Source organism: Festucalex cinctus, unplaced genomic scaffold, assembly GCF_051991245.1.
Source record: "Festucalex cinctus isolate MCC-2025b unplaced genomic scaffold, RoL_Fcin_1.0 HiC_scaffold_172, whole genome shotgun sequence".
Classification (NCBI taxonomy): domain Eukaryota; kingdom Metazoa; phylum Chordata; class Actinopteri; order Syngnathiformes; family Syngnathidae; genus Festucalex; species Festucalex cinctus.
The window spans coordinates 10361-32910 of record NW_027520419.1 but is presented as its reverse complement, the minus strand read 5'-3'; the positions used below and the strand labels follow the sequence as shown (position 1 = coordinate 32910).

At 54.9% G+C, this 22550-nt stretch overlaps 1 protein-coding gene across 1 annotated transcript; it reads right to left on the bottom strand.

The window, feature by feature from the left end:
* Window positions 1-13222: 13222 nt before the first annotated feature.
* LOC144011520 (uncharacterized) lies at window positions 13223-15602 on the bottom strand. The gene is made up of 6 exons (XM_077511628.1): window positions 14473-15602; window positions 14276-14386; window positions 14026-14190; window positions 13859-13942; window positions 13553-13714; window positions 13223-13472 (listed from the first exon to the last, which is right to left on the bottom strand). The coding sequence occupies exons 2-6, from the start codon at window positions 14384-14386 to the stop codon at window positions 13257-13259; spliced, it is 738 nt and encodes a 245-aa protein (XP_077367754.1). The 5' UTR covers window positions 14473-15602; the 3' UTR covers window positions 13223-13256.
* Window positions 15603-22550: the final 6948 nt, after the last annotated feature.

Below are 22550 nucleotides of genomic sequence, written 5' to 3'. Positions count from 1 at the left end.
TCGGTGCGCTTGGGGCCCGCTGCGCGGGCCAGGTTTAGCCCATCGGTCGGAATCCTGGAAATCGACCTTGGATGGGGTCGAATTCCTGGAAATCGACTCAAGCCGGGAACGGAACCTCCCTCCCCGGGTGGTACCATGGCGGTGTTCTCGGCCCCGCTTCGCGGGGCCTCGGTGTGCTTGGGGCCCGCTTCGCGGGCCAGGTTTAGCCCATCGGTCGAAATCCTGGAAATGGACCTTGGATGGGGTCGAATTCCTGGAAATCGACTCAAGCCGGGAACCGAACCTCCCTCCCCGGGTGCTACCATGGCGGTACTCGGCCCCGCTTCGCGGGGCCTCGGTGCGCTTGGGGCCCGCTGCGCGGGCCAGGTTTAGCCCATCGGTCGAAATCCTGGAAATCGACCTTGGATGGGGTCGAATTCCTGGAAATCGACTCAAGCCGGGAACCGAACCTCCCTCCCCGGGTGGCACCATGGCGGTGTTCTCGGCCCCGCTTCGCGGGGCCTCGGTGCGCTTGGGGCCCGCTGCGCGGGCCAGGTTTAGCCCATCGGTCGAAATCCTGGAAATCGACCTTGGATGGGGTCGAATTCCTGGAAATCGACTCAAGCCGGGAACCGAACCTCCCTCCCCGGGTGCTACCATGGCGGTCTTCTCGGCCCCGCTTCGCGGGGCCTCGGTGCGCTTGGGGCCCGCTTTGCGGGCCAGGTTTAGCCCATCGGTCGAAATCCTGGAAATGGACCTTGGATGGGGTCGAATTCCTGGAAATCGACTCAAGCCGGGAACCGAACCTCCCTCCCCGGGTGCTACCATGGCGGTACTCGGCCCCGCTTCGCGGGGCCTCGGTGCGCTTGGGGCCCGCTGCGCGGGCCAGGTTTAGCCCATCGGTCGAAATCCTGGAAATCGACCTTGGATGGGGTCGAATTCCTGGAAATCGACTCAAGCCGGGAACCGAACCTCCCTCCCCGGGTGGCACCATGGCGGTGTTCTCGGCCCCGCTTCGCGGGGCCTCGGTGCACTTGGGGCCCGCTGCGCGGGCCAGGTTTAGCCCATCGGTCGAAATCCTGGAAATCGACCTTGGATGGGGTCGAATTCCTGGAAATCGACTCAAGCCGGGAACCGAACCTCCCTCCCCGGGTGCTACCATGGCGGTCTTCTCGGCCCCGCTTCGCGGGGCCTCGGTGCGCTTGGGGCCCGCTTTGCGGGCCAGGTTTAGCCCATCGGTCGAAATCCTGGAAATGGACCTTGGATGGGGTCGAATTCCTGGAAATCGACTCAAGCCGGGAACCGAACCTCCCTCCCCGGGTGCTACCATGGCGGTGTTCCCGGCCCCGCTCCGCGGGGCCTCGGTGCGCTTGGGGCCCGCTTCGCGGGCCAGGTTTAGCCCATCGGTCGAAATCCTGGAAATGGACCTTGGATGGGGTCGAATTCCTGGAAATCGACTCAAGCCGGGAACCGAACCTCCCTCCCCGGGTGCTACCATGGCGGTGTTCTCGGCCCCGCTTCGCGGGGCCTCGGTGCGCTTGGGGCCCGCTTCGCGGGCCAGGTTTAGCCCATCGGTCGAAATCCTGGAAATCGACCTTGGATGTGGTCGAATTCCTGGAAATCGACTCAAGCCGGGAACCGAACCTCCCTCCCCGGGTGCTACCATGGCGGTACTCGGCCCCGCTTCGCGGGGCCTCGGTGCGCTTGGGGCCCGCTTCGCGGGCCAGGTTTAGCCCATCGGTCGAAATCCTGGAAATCGACCTTGGATGGGGTCGAATTCCTGGAAATCGACTCAAGCCGGGAACCGAACCTCCCTCCCCGGGTGGCACCATGGCGGTGTTCTCGGCCCCGCTTCGCGGGGCCTCGGTGCGCTTGGGGCCCGCTGCGCGGGCCAGGTTTAGCCCATCGGTCGAAATCCTGGAAATCGACCTTGGATGGGGTCGAATTCCTGGAAATCGACTCAAGCCGGGAACCGAACCTCCCTCCCCGGGTGCTACCATGGCGGTCTTCTCGGCCCCGCTTCGCGGGGCCTCGGTGCGCTTGGGGCCCGCTTTGCGGGCCAGGTTTAGCCCATCGGTCGAAATCCTGTAAATGGACCTTGGATGGGGTCGAATTCCTGGAAATCGACTCAAGCCGGGAACCGAACCTCCCTCCCCGGGTGCTACCATGGCGGTACTCGGCCCCGCTTCGCGGGGCCTCGGTGCGCTTGGGGCCCGCTGCGCGGGCCGGGTTTAGCCCATCGGTCGAAATCCTGGAAATGGACCTTGGATGGGGTCGAATTCCTGGAAATCGACTCAAGCCGGGAACCGAACCTCCCTCCCCGGGTGGCACCATGGCGGTGTTCTCGGCCCCGCTTCGCGGGGCCTCGGTGCGCTTGGGGCCCGCTGCGCGGGCCAGGTTTAGCCCATCGGTCGGAATCCTGGAAATCGACCTTGGATGGGGTCGAATTCCTGGAAATCGACTCAAGCCGGGAACGGAACCTCCCTCCCCGGGTGGTACCATGGCGGTGTTCTCGGCCCCGCTTCGCGGGGCCTCGGTGTGCTTGGGGCCCGCTTCGCGGGCCAGGTTTAGCCCATCGGTCGAAATCCTGGAAATGGACCTTGGATGGGGTCGAATTCCTGGAAATCGACTCAAGCCGGGAACCGAACCTCCCTCCCCGGGTGCTACCATGGCGGTACTCGGCCCCGCTTCGCGGGGCCTCGGTGCGCTTGGGGCCCGCTGCGCGGGCCAGGTTTAGCCCATCGGTCGAAATCCTGGAAATCGACCTTGGATGGGGTCGAATTCCTGGAAATCGACTCAAGCCGGGAACCGAACCTCCCTCCCCGGGTGGCACCATGGCGGTGTTCTCGGCCCCGCTTCGCGGGGCCTCGGTGCGCTTGGGGCCCGCTGCGCGGGCCAGGTTTAGCCCATCGGTCGAAATCCTGGAAATCGACCTTGGATGGGGTCGAATTCCTGGAAATCGACTCAAGCCGGGAACCGAACCTCCCTCCCCGGGTGCTACCATGGCGGTCTTCTCGGCCCCGCTTCGCGGGGCCTCGGTGCGCTTGGGGCCCGCTTTGCGGGCCAGGTTTAGCCCATCGGTCGAAATCCTGGAAATGGACCTTGGATGGGGTCGAATTCCTGGAAATCGACTCAAGCCGGGAACCGAACCTCCCTCCCCGGGTGCTACCATGGCGGTACTCGGCCCCGCTTCGCGGGGCCTCGGTGCGCTTGGGGCCCGCTGCGCGGGCCAGGTTTAGCCCATCGGTCGAAATCCTGGAAATCGACCTTGGATGGGGTCGAATTCCTGGAAATCGACTCAAGCCGGGAACCGAACCTCCCTCCCCGGGTGGCACCATGGCGGTGTTCTCGGCCCCGCTTCGCGGGGCCTCGGTGCGCTTGGGGCCCGCTGCGCGGGCCAGGTTTAGCCCATCGGTCGAAATCCTGGAAATCGACCTTGGATGGGGTCGAATTCCTGGAAATCGACTCAAGCCGGGAACCGAACCTCCCTCCCCGGGTGCTACCATGGCGGTCTTCTCGGCCCCGCTTCGCGGGGCCTCGGTGCGCTTGGGGCCCGCTTTGCGGGCCAGGTTTAGCCCATCGGTCGAAATCCTGGAAATGGACCTTGGATGGGGTCGAATTCCTGGAAATCGACTCAAGCCGGGAACCGAACCTCCCTCCCCGGGTGCTACCATGGCGGTGTTCCCGGCCCCGCTCCGCGGGGCCTCGGTGCGCTTGGGGCCCGCTTCGCGGGCCAGGTTTAGCCCATCGGTCGAAATCCTGGAAATGGACCTTGGATGGGGTCGAATTCCTGGAAATCGACTCAAGCCGGGAACCGAACCTCCCTCCCCGGGTGCTACCATGGCGGTGTTCTCGGCCCCGCTTCGCGGGGCCTCGGTGCGCTTGGGGCCCGCTTCGCGGGCCAGGTTTAGCCCATCGGTCGAAATCCTGGAAATCGACCTTGGATGTGGTCGAATTCCTGGAAATCGACTCAAGCCGGGAACCGAACCTCCCTCCCCGGGTGCTACCATGGCGGTACTCGGCCCCGCTTCGCGGGGCCTCGGTGCGCTTGGGGCCCGCTGCGCGGGCCAGGTTTAGCCCATCGGTCGAAATCCTGGAAATCGACCTTGGATGGGGTCGAATTCCTGGAAATCGACTCAAGCCGGGAACCGAACCTCCCTCCCCGGGTGCTACCATGGCGGTGTTCTCGGCCCCGCTTCGCGGGGCCTCGGTGCGCTTGGGGCCCGCTTCGCGGGCCGGGTTTAGCCCATCGGTCGAAATCCTGGAAATCGACCCTGGATGTGTCGAATTCCTGGAAATCGACTCAAGCCGGAAACGGAGCCTCCCTCCCCGGGTGCTACCATGGTGGTGTTCTCGGCCCCGCTTCGCGGGGCCTCGGTGCGCTTGGGGCCCGCTTCGCGGGCCGGGTTTAGCCCATCGGTCGAAATCCTGGAAATCGACCCTGGATGTGTCGAATTCCTGGAAATCGACTCAAGCCGGGAACGGAGCCTCCCTCCCCGGGTGCTACCATGGCGGTGTTCTCGGCCCCGCTTCGCGGGGCCTCGGTGCGCTTGGGGCCCGCTGCGCGGGCCAGGTTTAGCCCATCGGTCGAAATCCTGGAAATCGACCTTGGATGTGGTCGAATTCCTGGAAATCGACTCAAGCCGGGAACCGAACCTCCCTCCCCGGGTGCTACCATGGCGGTACTCGGCCCCGCTTCGCGGGGCCTCGGTGCGCTTGGGGCCCGCTGCGCGGGCCAGGTTTAGCCCATCGGTCGAAATCCTGGAAATCGACCTTGGATGGGGTCGAATTCCTGGAAATCGACTCAAGCCGGGAACCGAACCTCCCTCCCCGGGTGCTACCATGGCGGTGTTCTCGGCCCCGCTTCGCGGGGCCTCGGTGCGCTTGGGGCCCGCTTCGCGGGCCGGGTTTAGCCCATCGGTCGAAATCCTGGAAATCGACCCTGGATGTGTCGAATTCCTGGAAATCGACTCAAGCCGGAAACGGAGCCTCCCTCCCCGGGTGCTACCATGGTGGTGTTCTCGGCCCCGCTTCGCGGGGCCTCGGTGCGCTTGGGGCCCGCTTCGCGGGCCGGGTTTAGCCCATCGGTCGAAATCCTGGAAATCGACCCTGGATGTGTCGAATTCCTGGAAATCGACTCAAGCCGGGAACGGAGCCTCCCTCCCCGGGTGCTACCATGGCGGTGTTCTCGGCCCCGCTTCGCGGGGCCTCGGTGCGCTTGGGGCCCGCTTCGCGGGCCGGGTTTAGCCCATCGGTCGAAATCCTGGAAATCGACCCTGGATGTGTCGAATTCCTGGAAATCGACTCAAGCCGGAAACGGAGCCTCCCTCCCCGGGTGATACCATGGCGGTGTTCTCGGCCCCGCTTCGCGGGGCCTCGGTGCGCTTGGGGCCCGCTTCGCGGGCCGGGTTTAGCCCATCGGTCGAAATCCTGGAAATCGACCCTGGATGTGTCGAATTCCTGGAAATCGACTCAAGCCGGGAACGGAGCCTCCCTCCCCGGGTGCTACCATGGCGGTCTTCTCGGCCCCGCTTCGCGGGGCCTCGGTGCGCTTGGGGCCCGCTTTGCGGGCCAGGTTTAGCCCATCGGTCGAAATCCTGGAAATGGACCTTGGATGGGGTCGAATTCCTGGAAATCGACTCAAGCCGGGAACCGAACCTCCCTCCCCGGGTGCTACCATGGCGGTGTTCCCGGCCCCGCTCCGCGGGGCCTCGGTGCGCTTGGGGCCCGCTTCGCGGGCCAGGTTTAGCCCATCGGTCGAAATCCTGGAAATGGACCTTGGATGGGGTCGAATTCCTGGAAATCGACTCAAGCCGGGAACCGAACCTCCCTCCCCGGGTGCTACCATGGCGGTGTTCTCGGCCCCGCTTCGCGGGGCCTCGGTGCGCTTGGGGCCCGCTTCGCGGGCCAGGTTTAGCCCATCGGTCGAAATCCTGGAAATCGACCTTGGATGTGGTCGAATTCCTGGAAATCGACTCAAGCCGGGAACCGAACCTCCCTCCCCGGGTGCTACCATGGCGGTACTCGGCCCCGCTTCGCGGGGCCTCGGTGCGCTTGGGGCCCGCTGCGCGGGCCAGGTTTAGCCCATCGGTCGAAATCCTGGAAATCGACCTTGGATGGGGTCGAATTCCTGGAAATCGACTCAAGCCGGGAACCGAACCTCCCTCCCCGGGTGCTACCATGGCGGTGTTCTCGGCCCCGCTTCGCGGGGCCTCGGTGCGCTTGGGGCCCGCTTCGCGGGCCGGGTTTAGCCCATCGGTCGAAATCCTGGAAATCGACCCTGGATGTGTCGAATTCCTGGAAATCGACTCAAGCCGGAAACGGAGCCTCCCTCCCCGGGTGCTACCATGGTGGTGTTCTCGGCCCCGCTTCGCGGGGCCTCGGTGCGCTTGGGGCCCGCTTCGCGGGCCGGGTTTAGCCCATCGGTCGAAATCCTGGAAATCGACCCTGGATGTGTCGAATTCCTGGAAATCGACTCAAGCCGGGAACGGAGCCTCCCTCCCCGGGTGCTACCATGGCGGTGTTCTCGGCCCCGCTTCGCGGGGCCTCGGTGCGCTTGGGGCCCGCTGCGCGGGCCAGGTTTAGCCCATCGGTCGAAATCCTGGAAATCGACCTTGGATGTGGTCGAATTCCTGGAAATCGACTCAAGCCGGGAACCGAACCTCCCTCCCCGGGTGCTACCATGGCGGTACTCGGCCCCGCTTCGCGGGGCCTCGGTGCGCTTGGGGCCCGCTGCGCGGGCCAGGTTTAGCCCATCGGTCGAAATCCTGGAAATCGACCTTGGATGGGGTCGAATTCCTGGAAATCGACTCAAGCCGGGAACCGAACCTCCCTCCCCGGGTGCTACCATGGCGGTGTTCTCGGCCCCGCTTCGCGGGGCCTCGGTGCGCTTGGGGCCCGCTTCGCGGGCCGGGTTTAGCCCATCGGTCGAAATCCTGGAAATCGACCCTGGATGTGTCGAATTCCTGGAAATCGACTCAAGCCGGAAACGGAGCCTCCCTCCCCGGGTGCTACCATGGTGGTGTTCTCGGCCCCGCTTCGCGGGGCCTCGGTGCGCTTGGGGCCCGCTTCGCGGGCCGGGTTTAGCCCATCGGTCGAAATCCTGGAAATCGACCCTGGATGTGTCGAATTCCTGGAAATCGACTCAAGCCGGGAACGGAGCCTCCCTCCCCGGGTGCTACCATGGCGGTGTTCTCGGCCCCGCTTCGCGGGGCCTCGGTGCGCTTGGGGCCCGCTTCGCGGGCCGGGTTTAGCCCATCGGTCGAAATCCTGGAAATCGACCCTGGATGTGTCGAATTCCTGGAAATCGACTCAAGCCGGAAACGGAGCCTCCCTCCCCGGGTGATACCATGGCGGTGTTCTCGGCCCCGCTTCGCGGGGCCTCGGTGCGCTTGGGGCCCGCTTCGCGGGCCGGGTTTAGCCCATCGGTCGAAATCCTGGAAATCGACCCTGGATGTGTCGAATTCCTGGAAATCGACTCAAGCCGGGAACGGAGCCTCCCTCCCCGGGTGCTACCATGGCGGTGTTCTCGGCCCCGCTTCGCGGGGCCTCGGTGCGCTTGGGGCCCGCTTCGCGGGCCGGGTTTAGCCCATCGGTCGAAATCCTGGAAATCGACCCTGGATGTGTCGAATTCCTGGAAATCGACTCAAGCCGGAAACGGAGCCTCCCTCCCCGGGTGCTACCATGGCGGTGTTCTCGGCCCCGCTTCGCGGGGCCTCGGTGCGCTTGGGGCCCGCTTCGCGGGCCAGGTTTAGCCCATCGGTCGAAATCCTGGAAATCGACCCTGGATGTGTCGAATTCCTGGAAATCGACTCAAGCCGGAAACGGAGCCTCCCTCCCCGGGTGCTACCATGGCGGTGTTCTCGGCCCCGCTTCGCGGGGCCTCGGTGCGCTTGGGGCCCGCTGCGCGGGCCAGGTTTAGCCCATCGGTCGAAATCCTGGAAATCGACCCTGGATGTGTCGAATTCCTGGAAATCGACTCAAGCCGGGAACGGAGCCTCCCTCCCCGGGTGCTACCATGGCGGTGTTCTCGGCCCCGCTTCGCGGGGCCTCGGTGCGCTTGGGGCCCGCTGCGCGGGCCAGGTTTAGCCCATCGGTCGAAATCCTGGAAATCGACCTTGGATGTGGTCGAATTCCTGGAAATCGACTCAAGCCGGGAACCGAACCTCCCTCCCCGGGTGCTACCATGGCGGTACTCGGCCCCGCTTCGCGGGGCCTCGGTGCGCTTGGGGCCCGCTGCGCGGGCCAGGTTTAGCCCATCGGTCGAAATCCTGGAAATCGACCCTGGATGTGTCGAATTCCTGGAAATCGACTCAAGCCGGGAACCGAACCTCCCTCCCCGGGTGCTACCATGGCGGTGTTCTCGGCCCCGCTTCGCGGGGCCTCGGTGCGCTTGGGGCCCGCTTCGCGGGCCGGGTTTAGCCCATCGGTCGAAATCCTGGAAATCGACCCTGGATGTGTCGAATTCCTGGAAATCGACTCAAGCCGGAAACGGAGCCTCCCTCCCCGGGTGCTACCATGGTGGTGTTCTCGGCCCCGCTTCGCGGGGCCTCGGTGCGCTTGGGGCCCGCTTCGCGGGCCAGGTTTAGCCCATCGGTCGAAATCCTGGAAATCGACCCTGGATGTGTCGAATTCCTGGAAATCGACTCAAGCCGGGAACGGAGCCTCCCTCCCCGGGTGCTACCATGGCGGTGTTCTCGGCCCCGCTTCGCGGGGCCTCGGTGCGCTTGGGGCCCGCTGTGCGGGCCAGGTTTAGCCCATCGGTCGAAATCCTGGAAATCGACCTTGGATGTGGTCGAATTCCTGGAAATCGACTCAAGCCGGGAACCGAACCTCCCTCCCCGGGTGCTACCATGGCGGTACTCGGCCCCGCTTCGCGGGGCCTCGGTGCGCTTGGGGCCCGCTGCGCGGGCCAGGTTTAGCCCATCGGTCGAAATCCTGGAAATCGACCTTGGATGGGGTCGAATTCCTGGAAATCGACTCAAGCCGGGAACCGAACCTCCCTCCCCGGGTGCTACCATGGCGGTGTTCTCGGCCCCGCTTCGCGGGGCCTCGGTGCGCTTGGGGCCCGCTTCGCGGGCCGGGTTTAGCCCATCGGTCGAAATCCTGGAAATCGACCCTGGATGTGTCGAATTCCTGGAAATCGACTCAAGCCGGAAACGGAGCCTCCCTCCCCGGGTGCTACCATGGTGGTGTTCTCGGCCCCGCTTCGCGGGGCCTCGGTGCGCTTGGGGCCCGCTTCGCGGGCCGGGTTTAGCCCATCGGTCGAAATCCTGGAAATCGACCCTGGATGTGTCGAATTCCTGGAAATCGACTCAAGCCGGGAACGGAGCCTCCCTCCCCGGGTGCTACCATGGCGGTGTTCTCGGCCCCGCTTCGCGGGGCCTCGGTGCGCTTGGGGCCCGCTTCGCGGGCCGGGTTTAGCCCATCGGTCGAAATCCTGGAAATCGACCCTGGATGTGTCGAATTCCTGGAAATCGACTCAAGCCGGAAACGGAGCCTCCCTCCCCGGGTGATACCATGGCGGTGTTCTCGGCCCCGCTTCGCGGGGCCTCGGTGCGCTTGGGGCCCGCTTCGCGGGCCGGGTTTAGCCCATCGGTCGAAATCCTGGAAATCGACCCTGGATGTGTCGAATTCCTGGAAATCGACTCAAGCCGGGAACGGAGCCTCCCTCCCCGGGTGCTACCATGGCGGTGTTCTCGGCCCCGCTTCGCGGGGCCTCGGTGCGCTTGGGGCCCGCTTCGCGGGCCGGGTTTAGCCCATCGGTCGAAATCCTGGAAATCGACCCTGGATGTGTCGAATTCCTGGAAATCGACTCAAGCCGGAAACGGAGCCTCCCTCCCCGGGTGCTACCATGGCGGTGTTCTCGGCCCCGCTTCGCGGGGCCTCGGTGCGCTTGGGGCCCGCTTCGCGGGCCAGGTTTAGCCCATCGGTCGAAATCCTGGAAATCGACCCTGGATGTGTCGAATTCCTGGAAATCGACTCAAGCCGGAAACGGAGCCTCCCTCCCCGGGTGCTACCATGGCGGTGTTCTCGGCCCCGCTTCGCGGGGCCTCGGTGCGCTTGGGGCCCGCTGCGCGGGCCAGGTTTAGCCCATCGGTCGAAATCCTGGAAATCGACCCTGGATGTGTCGAATTCCTGGAAATCGACTCAAGCCGGAAACGGAACCTCCCTCCCCGGGTGCTACCATGGCGGTGTTCTCGGCCCCGCTTCGCGGGGCCTCGGTGCGCTTGGGGCCCGCTTCGCGGGCCAGGTTTAGCCCATCGGTCGAAATCCTGGAAATCGACCTTGGATGTGTCGAATTCCTGGAAATCGACTCAAGCCGGAAACGGAACCTCCCTCCCCGGGTGCTACCATGGCGGTGTTCTCGGCCCCGCTTCGCGGGGCCTCGGTGCGCTTGGGGCCCGCTTCGCGGGCCGGGTTTAGCCCATCGGTCGAAATCCTGGAAATCGACCCTGGATGTGTCGAATTCCTGGAAATCGACTCAAGCCGGAAACGGAACCTCCCCTCCCCGGGTGCTACCATGGCGGTGTTCTCGGCCCCGCTTCGCGGGGCCTCGGTGCGCTTGGGGCCCGCTTCGCGGGCCAGGTTTAGCCCATCGGTCGAAATCCTGGAAATCGACCTCGGTCCAGGTTGAATTCCTGGAATTGGACTTCGGGGGTCAGGTTTAGCCCATCGGTCGCATTCCTGGAATTCGACCTCGGTCCTCCAGGTTGAATTCCTGGAATTCGACCTAGCGGGCAGGTTAACCCATCGGTAGGAATCCTGGAAATGAACCTCGGTTGTTTGGGGTTGGTTTCCTGGAAATGGACTTAACCGGGGGACAGAATCGGAACCACCCACCCCGGGCCGGTGCTCTCGGCCCGGCTTCGCAGAGCAGGTTTAGCCCATCGGTAGGAATCCTGGAACTGGACCTTGGATGGTTGGGGTCGAATTCCTGGAAATCGACTCAAGCCAGGGACGGAATCGGAACCACCCACCCCGGGCCGGTGCTCTCGGCCCGGCTTCGCAGAGCAGGTTTAGCCCATCGGTAGGAATCCTGGAACTGGACCTTGGGTGGTGGTTGGGGTTAAATTCCTGGAAATCGACTTCGGGGGTTAGGTTAGCCCATCGGTAGAAATCCTGGAAATGAACCTCGGTTGGTTCGGGGTTGAATTCCTGGAAATCGACTCAAGCCGGGGACGGAATCGGAACCACCCACCCCGGGCCGGTGCTCTCGGCCCGGCTTCGCGGGGCAGGTTTAGCCCATCGGTAGCATTCCTGGAAATCGACTTCGAACCACCCCCCCGGGCCGGTGCTCTCGGCCCGGCTTCGCGGGGCAGGTTTAGCCCATCGGTAGCATTCCTGGAAATCGACTTCGAACCACCCCCCCGGGCCGGTGCTCTCGGCCCGGCTTCGCGGGGCAGGTTTAGCCCATCGGTAGCATTCCTGGAAATCGACTTCGGAGGTCAGGTTTAGCCCATCGGTAGCTTTCATGGAAGTTGACCTCGGTCCTCCAGGTTGAATTCCTGGAATTCGACCTACCTGGCAGGTTAACCGATCGGTAGGAATCCTGGAAATGAACCTCGGTTTTTTTGCGGTTGTTTTCCTGGAAATCGACTTCGGGGGTTAGGTTAGCCCATCGGTAGAAATCCTGGAAATGAACCTCGGTTGGTTCGGGGTTGAATTCCTGGAAATCGACTCAAGCCGGGGACGGAATCGGAACCACCCACCCCGGGCCGGTGCTCTCGGCCCGGCTTCGCGGGGCAGGTTTAGCCCATCGGTAGCATTCCTGGAAATCGACTTCGAACCACCCCCCCGGGCCGGTGCTCTCGGCCCGGCTTCGCGGGGCAGGTTTAGCCCATCGGTAGCATTCCTGGAAATCGACTTCAAACCACCCCCCCGGGCCGGTGCTCTCGGCCCGGCTTCGCGGGGCAGGTTTAGCCCATCGGTAGCATTCCTGGAAATCGACTTCGGAGGTCAGGTTTAGCCCATCGGTAGCTTTCATGGAAGTTGACCTCGGTCCTCCAGGTTGAATTCCTGGAATTCGACCTACCTGGCAGGTTAACCGATCGGTAGGAATCCTGGAAATGAACCTCGGTTTTTTTGCGGTTGTTTTCCTGGAAATTGACTTAAGCGGGGGACGGAATCGGAACCACCCACCCCGGGCCGGTGCTCTCGGCCCGGCTTCGCGGGGCAGGTTTAGCCCATCGGTAGCATTCCTGGAAATCGACTTCAAACCACCCCCCCGGGCCGGTGCTCTCGGCCCGGCTTCGCGGGGCAGGTTTAGCCCATCGGTAGCATTCCTGGAAATCGACTTCGGAGGTCAGGTTTAGCCCATCGGTAGCTTTCATGGAAGTTGACCTCGGTCCTCCAGGTTGAATTCCTGGAATTCGACCTACCTGGCAGGTTAACCGATCGGTAGGAATCCTGGAAATGAACCTCGGTTTTTTTACGGTTGTATTCCTGGAAATGGACTTAAGCGGGGGACGGAATCGGAACCACCCACCCCGGGCCCGGTGCTCTCGGCCCGGCTTCGCGGGGCAGGTTTAGCCCATCGGTAGCATTCCTGGAAATGGACTTCGGGGGTCAGGTTTAGCCCATCGGTAGGATTCCAGGAAGTTGACCTCGGTTGAGGTTGAATTCCTGGAATTCGACCTAGCGGGGCAGGTTAGCCGATCGGTAGGAATCCTGGAAATGAACCTCGGTTGGTTGGGGTTGGATTCCTGGAAATGGGCTTGGGGGTCAGGTTAGCCGATCGGTAGGAATCCTGGAACTGGACCTTGTTTGGGGTTGGATTCCTGGAAGTGGACTTCGCGGGGCAGGTTAGCCGATCGGTAGGAATCCTGGAATTGGACCTTGGATGGGGGTTGGATTCCTGGAAATGGACTTAAGCGGGGGACGGAATCGGAACCACCCACCAGGCCGGTGCTCTCAGGTTTAGCCCATCGGTCGGAATCCTGGAACTGGATCTTGGTTGGTTGGGGTTGGATTCCTGGAACTGGACCTGGAACTGGTTGGGGCTCAATTCCTGAAAATGGACTCAGGCCGGGAATGGAACCACCCAGCCCGGGACTCACCATGCCGGTGTTCTCGACGTGTTTGGGGCCCGCTTCGCCGATCGGTAAGAATCCTGGAACTCGACCTTGGTTGGGTTTGGATTCCTCGAAATGGACTTAAGCGGAAAATGGAACCACCGACCCTGACACATTGTGAGAGGCATGCAGCATTGTCTTAAAACATACAATGTAAAAAACCTGGAAGAAGACCCACCAGAACTCCAACATTCCAAATTGACTTTAATTTTCACATCTTTTGATCATCATTCGGATTTGGTTTCTAATGTTCTCAATAGATAGTTCCAGCTCATGGCATAGCTGTCGAAATGCTGGTTGTTCAGCCACGATCTCCCGTATCCTTTTTTTCAGGACCAACTTTTCCTGGATCTCTCTTTCGAAGAGAGTTTTGACCATGGAATAAAATTGTGGTGTGAGTGCGAGTTTTCTTCGTTGACCCTGAAAGACATAAAAATGACAAAGGTTTAATTTTAGGATTTCCACATTAGAGTCACCCTCCGCAGCCCAAGTCTACTTACATTATTATAAAGACTGATTTTTTCTGGAAGGGTTGTTGGCACTGAATTTGGTTCGGGAGATCTCTTTTGCTGTGTTTCGTTCCCTTTTGGATGGACTTTGTCCTTTTTCTTTAACTTGAGCTTCTCCTTCATCTTCTTCTTCTTCTTGCGGGACTTGAGATCCTAAGGACACAGTATGTTATATTTTGGGTTAGGGTTAAGGTTAGGGTTAAGGTTAACCCTAACCCTAACCCCCCCCCGGGGGTTAAGAAATATTACATGTCGGTGTATTACAATGACAGAATTACTTCCAGGAATTCTACTCACAAAGTTCAAGCGCTGGACATGTTTTTCTCCGAACAAGGCACGTTCCAAAATCTTTTCCTCATCTTCCCAGTCACTGAAGTCAGGCTATAGTACAAAAAGGAAAATAGAAGACATAGCTATGGGTCACAACTTTAACAACAGGAGACATGGGACTTCCTGGATTTCACCTCAGCTTCCCTCAGGTGTACATTCTCCATTTCCATCAACTGGGGAGAAGCTTCCCTTGAAACTTGCTGTCCGTCTCCCACTGTTTTGTCAGATGTGTTCAACTTTTTGCTGCCGTCTTTACTCTTCCTTTCCTTCTTCTTTCCCCCAGGTGAGCCCGTCTGTGTCTGTCACCAGAAAGGAAACAGTCATATTTTGGTGGCATGAAGCAGTGTTGCATTTGATTGGACCACTTCCAGGAATTCTACTCACCAAGTGCAGGGAGGAGACCGTCTGCGTTAAGGGCAGGGAGGCTTCCTGTGTTAAGGGGAAGATGATTTGTTCCATGACGTCCATCTCATCTTCGCTTTCAGTCAGGTACATCTATACAACGACAAAATCCAATTTGGAAGACATGGCAATGGGAGGAAAACTTCCACAATAGTGACATGGGACTTCCTGGATATCACCTCAATTACTCCAATGTGTACAGTTTTTTTCCTGGACTGGGGAGTAGAGACGAGGTCCCCGGGCTCCCTTGAAAGTTGCCATCCAGCCCCCACATTCTGCTCAGACCTGTTCACATCTTTGGTAGTTCTCAGCGGGGAGGCCTGTGTTAATGGCACAGAAACCTCCTGTGTCAAAGGCTCGAAAGGTTCTTCCGGGAGCTCCTCCTCATTGCAATTCACGTTCACCTATACAACAATAAAAAAACAATGTATAATACATGGGTGTGGGTCATGTCTTCCACAATAGCGACACAGAACTTACTGGGGGCTGGAGTGAGTGCTCCGTAGAATTCCTGGAACTGGACCTTGGTTTGGGGTCAAATTCCAGGAACTGGACTGGGTTTGGGGGTCCAATTCCAGGAACCGGGCATAGGCGAGGCCGGTGTCCTGGCCCCGCTGCGCGGGGCCTCACGGGGGCTAGCTACGCTTGGGTCCCGCTCCGCACAGTTCCGGGAACTGGACTTTGGTTGGGGGTCCAATTCCAGGAACTGGACTTTGGTTGGGGGTCCAATTCCAGGAACTGGACTTTGGTTGGGGGTCCAATTCCAGGAACTGGACTTTGGTTGGGGGTCCAATTCCAGGAACTGGACTTTGGTTGGGGGTCCAATTCCAGGAACCGGGCACGGACGGGGCAACGAAGCAGCCGCCACGCTTCGCGGGGCCTCAAACACGCAAGGGGCCCGCCTCGGAGGCCAGGGAAAAGCTATCGGCTATCGGTAGATTTTCTAGAACTGTACCTTGGTTGTGGATGAATTCTTGGAGCGGGAACTCGCTTGAGATTTGAATTCCTGAAACCGGACTCTTTTCCCCAAAGGCGACGCACATTTCCAGGAACTCACCTCACTCATCCTTGGAACCTGCAGCGGCGCTTTCTTGTGCTTGCCCTCACACTTCGATGCTAATGAATGGGGGTTGGACAAACGCAGGCTTAAATAGTCCGGTGTTGGTGATGTCACGGTACTGCAGCCAATCACCTTCCGATTGGCCAAAGGCACCTCCTCCCCACACACAAACGCTAACAATTAGCCAGTCAAGCGACACCTTGTGGTGAAAGCAAAAACTGCGTGACTCAGAAAAGCTTTCTTGAACAAACAGACTTTATTTTACGATTTTGTAGTGGAAAAGTATGAGTATTACGGTGAGGTACACCACTCCAAAGATGCACATAATAAATATGGAGATGAGGCACATTTGCTCTGTAAGCGCCCATCCGCTCTCATAACATGGCCAAGTGAATCTAGATAGAAAAAAAAAATAAAAAAACACTAAACGCAATTCACTGAGTAGTGTTTACAAATATGAACGCATCTTTCCGGGAATTACATGTCATCTTTAAGGAATTACATGTCACCTTTAAGGAATTGCGCGCCATTTTTAAGGAATTGCGCGCCATTTTTAAGGAATTGCACGTCATCTTTAAGGAAATTTACACGTCATCTTTAAGGAATTGCGTGTCATTTTTAAGGAATTGCGTGTCATTTTTAAGGAATTGCATGTCATCTTTAAGGAATTGCGTGTCATTTTTAAGGAATTGCATGTCATCTTTAAGGAATTACACGTCATCTTTAAGGAATTTAGGTTGCCATCCTGGATGTAGACATCGCCAACTTACCTTTGACTTGTTTCCATTGCCATGTTCATTTGGGGATCCAGTGTAGTGAGCACAATGCTCGGGATCCATCGTGGAGTTGTCTCATCTGTCCAGAGACCCCATGATTTTTTTTTTTGCAAGTGCACATGCAAAGAAAGCCATTCAAAAATATCATACCTTGCTGGTCATAATCAGGAGGAGGACTTTCCAGATATTGACCCATCCTTTTTTGCGCTTGCTCGCTTGACTTCTGAAGGCGGCACTGACAGCGACTGCTTTTATAGACTCAGCCCAGCCTTGCAACTGGCCATTGACCAATCACTGCGAAGGGGGTGTAACGGTAACGCCCGCCATAAAAAAAAAAAAACCCCATCCAAGTCAATTTCCAGGTTTTATACATATAATTCCACAATTTCACCATGGGCAAACCAAACGTCTATTGGCTCAAAAATTACCAGTGGGAAGGGCCATATCTGACCAAAAAACAATCCCTGCAATCAGCTGTTGACCAATAGATGGTCACGTCAATTTCCAGGTTGCCTACATATAATTCCACAATTTCAACGCAGTACAATTCATGGAACACAACCCGTCAATTTCCAGGTTGCCTACATATAATTCCACAATTTCAACGCAGTACAATTCATGGAACACGTCCCGTCAATTTCCAGGTTGCCTACATATAATTCCACAATTTCACCATGGGCAAACCAAACGTCGATTGGCTCAAAAATTACTAGTGGGAAGGGCCATATCTGACCAAAAACCAATCACTGCAATCAGCTGTTGACCAATAGACGGTCACGTCAATTTCCAGGTTGCCTACATATAATTCCACAATTTCAACACAGTACAATTCATGGAACACGACCCGTACGATTCATGGAATCCGACCCGTACAGTTCATGGAACACGACCAGTACAATTCCTGGTATTCAACCCCGACCAGTACAATTCCTGGAATCCGACACGTACAGTTCCTGGAATCCGACGCGTACAGTTCCTGGAATCCGACGCGTACAGTTCCTGGAATCCGACGCGTACAGTTCCTGGAATCCGACGCGTACAGTTCATGGAACACGACCAGTACAATTCCTGGTATTCAACCAGTACGATTCCCGGACCCCGACCAGTACAATTCCTGGAATCCGACACGTACAGTTCATGGAATACGACCAGTACAATTCCCGGGCTCCGACACGTACGATTCATGGAATCCGACCCGTAGAGTTCCTGGAATACGACCCGTACAGTTCCTGGAATCCGACGCGTACAGTTCATGGAACACGACCAGTACAATTCCTGGTATTCAACCAGTACGATTCCCGGACCCCGACCAGTACAATTCCTGGAATCCGACACGTACAGTTCATGGAATACGACCAGTACAATTCCCGGGCTCCGACACGCACGATTCATGGAATCCGACCCGTACAGTTCCCGGATTCCGACGCGTACAGTTCCCGGAATCCGACACGTACAGTTCATGGAATACGACCAGTACAATTCCCGGGCTCCGACACGTACGATTCATGGAATCCGACCCGTACAGTTCCCGGAATCCGACGCGTACAGTTCCCGGAATCCGACGCGTACAGTTCACGGAATACGACCAGTACAGTTCACGGAACACGACCAGTACAATTCCTGGTATTCAACCAGTACAATTCCTGGTATTCGACCAGTACAATTCCCGGACCCCGACCAGTACAATTCATGGAATACGACCCGTACAGTTCCTGGAATCCGACCAGTACAATTCCTGGTATTCAACCAGTACAATTCCCGGACCCCGACCAGTACAATTCATGGAATACGACCCGTACAGTTCCTGGAATCCGACGCGTACAATTCCTGGAATCCGACGCGTACAGTTCACGGAACACGACCAGCACAATTCCCGGTATTCGACCAGCACAATTCCCGGACCCCGACCGGTACAATTCACGGAATTACGACCCGTACAGTTCCCGGAATGCGACGCGTACAATTCACGGAATACGACCCCGCCGTTCCCGAAAACCGACGCGCACGGTTCACGGAACACGACAAGTACAATTCCCGGACTCCGACCGGCACGATTCGCGGAATACGACCCGTGCGCGATTCCTGGAATTCGACCGGGCTCACACGCGACACCTGGTGTCCGCTCGCCCGAATCGCACCCGCGTTTTTAAAACGGCCCTTAAAAAATACTTAAACAAAAAACCTTTTCAAACGAAACGCGTCGCCGGCACCTACGAATTTCGCACTATCCGCGGCGATTTTTCCCGTTTCGATTAGCCGACATTTTCACCGGAATCCGGAATCGCGACCTCGCTCCAAACCCGGTTCCAACTGGCGCGCGGGAGTTATGCCCCCGCCATTCAAAGTCAATGGAGCGCGCGTTAGCACAGTGGCTAACTTCCAAGTCGAATTCCAGCTTCCCATAGACCGCCATTCATAAGGCTTCCGCGAAACCGACGTCATTTCCGACTTCGGGGCGTCGGGGTCAGCCCGGCGCCTAACCCTAACCCTAGCATGAAATTGCTTGGGCACCTGTTAATTTTTAAGATTTTGACACATTCACCTCAAATGTACACAATTGCTGATTATGGCTGTCAAATCTAAACCAAACGTTGTGCACTCAAATCTTTTGCTGTATTTAGTTTATTTTGGCATCCGGATGATGATTCTAGCATGAAATTGCTTGGGCACCTGTTAATTTTTAAGATTTTGACACATTCAGCTCAAATGTACAATCATGCGCTAAAAACGCATTTAAAGCAATAAAAAGGTGATTATGGCTGTCAAACCTAAACCAAACGTTGTGCACTCAAATCTTTTGCTGTATTTAGTTTATTTTGGCATCCGGATGATGATTCTAGCATGAAATTGCTTGGGCACCTGTTAATTTTTAAGATTTTGACACATTCACCTCAAATGTACACAATTGCTGATTATGGCTGTCAAATCTAAACCAAACGTTGTGCACTCAAATCTTTTGCTGTATTTAGTTTATTTTGGCATCCGGATGATGATTCTAGCATGAAATTGCTTGGGCACCTGTTAATTTTTAAGATTTTGACACATTCAGCTCAAATGTACAATCATGCGCTAAAAACGCATTTAAAGAAATAAAAAGGTGATTATGGCTGTCAAACCTAAACCAAACGTTGTGCACTCAAATCTTTTGCTGTATTTAGTTTATTTTGGCATCCGGATGATGATTCTAGCATGAAATTGCTTGGGCACCTGTTAATTTTTAAGATTTTGACACATTCAGCTCAAATGTACACAATTGCTGATTATGGCTGTCAAATCTAAACCAAACGTTGTGCACTCAAATCTTTTGCTGTATTTAGTTTATTTTGGCATCCGGATGATGATTCTAGCATGAAATTGCTTGGGCACCTGTTAATTTTTAAGATTTTGACACATTCAGCTCAAATGTTGTATTTAGTTTATTTTGGCATCCGGATGATGATTCTAGCATGAAATTGCTTGGGCACCTGTTAATTTTTAAGATTTTGACACATTCAGCTCAAATGTACAATCATGCGCTAAAAACGCATTTAAAGCAATAAAAAGGTGATTATGGATGTCAAACCTAAACCAAACGTTGTGCACTCAAATCTTTTGCTGTATTTAGTTTATTTTGGCATCCGGATGATGATTCTAGCATGAAATTGCTTGGGCACCTGTTAATTTTTAAGATTTTGACACATTCAGCTCAAATGTACACAATTGCTGATTATGGCTGTCAAATCTAAACCAAACGTTGTGCACTCAAATCTTTTGCTGTATTTAGTTTATTTTGGCATCCGGATGATGATTCTAGCATGAAATTGCTTGGGCACCTGTTAATTTTTAAGATTTTGACACATTCAGCTCAAATGTACAATCATGCGCTAAAAACGCATTTAAAGCAATAAAAAGGTGATTATGGCTGTCAAACCTAAACCAAACGTTGTGCACTCAAATCTTTTGCTGTATTTAGTTTATTTTGGCATCCGGATGATGATTCTAGCATGAAATTGCTTGGGCACCTGTTAATTTTTAAGATTTTGACACATTCAGCTCAAATGTACACAATTGCTGATTATGGCTGTCAAATCTAAACCAAACGTTGTGCACTCAAATCTTTTGCTGTATTTAGTTTATTTTGGCATCCGGATGATGATTCTAGCATGAAATTGCTTGGGCACCTGTTAATTTTTAAGATTTTGACACATTCAGCTCAAATGTACAATCATGCGCTAAAAACGCATTTAAAGCAATAAAAAGGTGATTATGGCTGTCAAACCTAAACCAAACGTTGTGCACTCAAATCTTTTGCTGTATTTAGTTTATTTTGGCATCCGGATGATGATTCTAGCATGAAATTGCTTGGGCACCTGTTAATTTTTAAGATTTTGACACATTCACCTCAAATGTACACAATTGCTGATTATGGCTGTCAAATCTAAACCAAACGTTGTGCACTCAAATCTTTTGCTGTATTTAGTTTATTTTGGCATCCGGATGATGATTCTAGCATGAAATTGCTTGGGCACCTGTTAATTTTTAAGATTTTGACACATTCAGCTCAAATGTACAATCATGCGCTAAAAACGCATTTAAAGAAATAAAAAGGTGATTATGGCTGTCAAACCTAAACCAAACGTTGTGCACTCAAATCTTTTGCTGTATTTAGTTTATTTTGGCATCCGGATGATGATTCTAGCATGAAATTGCTTGGGCACCTGTTAATTTTTAAGATTTTGACACATTCAGCTCAAATGTACACAATTGCTGATTATGGCTGTCAAATCTAAACCAAACGTTGTGCACTCAAATCTTTTGCTGTATTTAGTTTATTTTGGCATCCGGATGATGATTCTAGCATGAAATTGCTTGGGCACCTGTTAATTTTTAAGATTTTGACACATTCAGCTCAAATGTACAATCATGCGCTAAAAACGCATTTAAAGCAATAAAAAGGTGATTATGGATGTCAAACCTAAACCAAACGTTGTGCACTCAAATCTTTTGCTGTATTTAGTTTATTTTGGCATCCGGATGATGATTCTAGCATGAAATTGCTTGGGCACCTGTTAATTTTTAAGATTTTGACACATTCAGCTCAAATGTACACAATTGCTGATTATGGCTGTCAAATCTAAACCAAACGTTGTGCACTCAAATCTTTTGCTGTATTTAGTTTATTTTGGCATCCGGATGATGATTCTAGCATGAAATTGCTTGGGCACCTGTTAATTTTTAAGATTTTGACACATTCAGCTCAAATGTACAATCATGCGCTAAAAACGCATTTAAAGCAATAAAAAGGTGATTATGGCTGTCAAACCTAAACCAAACGTTGTGCACTCAAATCTTTTGCTGTATTTAGTTTATTTTGGCATCCGGATGATGATTCTAGCATGAAATTGCTTGGGCACCTGTTAATTTTTAAGATTTTGACACATTCAGCTCAAATGTACACAATTGCTGATTATGGCTGTCAAATCTAAACCAAACGTTGTGCACTCAAATCTTTTGCTGTATTTAGTTTATTTTGGCATCCGGATGATGATTCTAGCATGAAATTGCTTGGGCACCTGTTAATTTTTAAGATTTTGACACATTCAGCTCAAATGTACAATCATGCGCTAAAAACGCATTTAAAGCAATAAAAAGGTGATTATGGCTGTCAAACCTAAACCAAACGTTGTGCACTCAAATCTTTTGCTGTATTTAGTTTATTTTGGCATCCGGATGATGATTCTAGCATGAAATTGCTTGGGCACCTGTTAATTTTTAAGATTTTGACACATTCAGCTCAAATGTACACAATTGCTGATTATGGCTGTCAAATCTAAACCAAACGTTGTGCACTCAAATCTTTTGCTGTATTTAGTTTATTTTGGCATCCGGATGATGATTCTAGCATGAAATTGCTTGGGCACCTGTTAATTTTTAAGATTTTGACACATTCAGCTCAAATGTACAATCATGCGCTAAAAACGCATTTAAAGCAATAAAAAGGTGATTATGGCTGTCAAACCTAAACCAAACGTTGTGCACTCAAATCTTTTGCTGTATTTAGTTTATTTTGGCATCCGGATGATGATTCTAGCATGAAATTGCTTGGGCACCTGTTAATTTTTAAGATTTTGACACATTCAGCTCAAATGTACACAATTGCTGATTATGGCTGTCAAATCTAAACCAAACGTTGTGCACTCAAATCTTTTGCTGTATTTAGTTTATTTTGGCATCCGGATGATGATTCTAGCATGAAATTGCTTGGGCACCTGTTAATTTTTAAGATTTTGACACATTCAGCTCAAATGTACAATCATGCGCTAAAAACGCATTTAAAGCAATAAAAAGGTGATTATGGCTGTCAAACCTAAACCAAACGTTGTGCACTCAAATCTTTTGCTGTATTTAGTTTATTTTGGCATCCGGATGATGATTCTAGCAT

Coding starts and splice junctions, on each gene's coding strand:
- LOC144011520 (XM_077511628.1), bottom strand. CDS start 14,386: ATGTACCTGACTGAAAGCGAAGATGAGATGGACGTCATGGAACAAATC. Junction 13,943..14,025: donor TACACCTGAGGGAAGCTGAG/GTGAAATCCAGG, acceptor TTTGTACTATAG/CCTGACTTCAGTGACTGGGA. Junction 13,715..13,858: donor ATGTCCAGCGCTTGAACTTT/GTGAGTAGAATT, acceptor CTGTGTCCTTAG/GATCTCAAGTCCCGCAAGAA.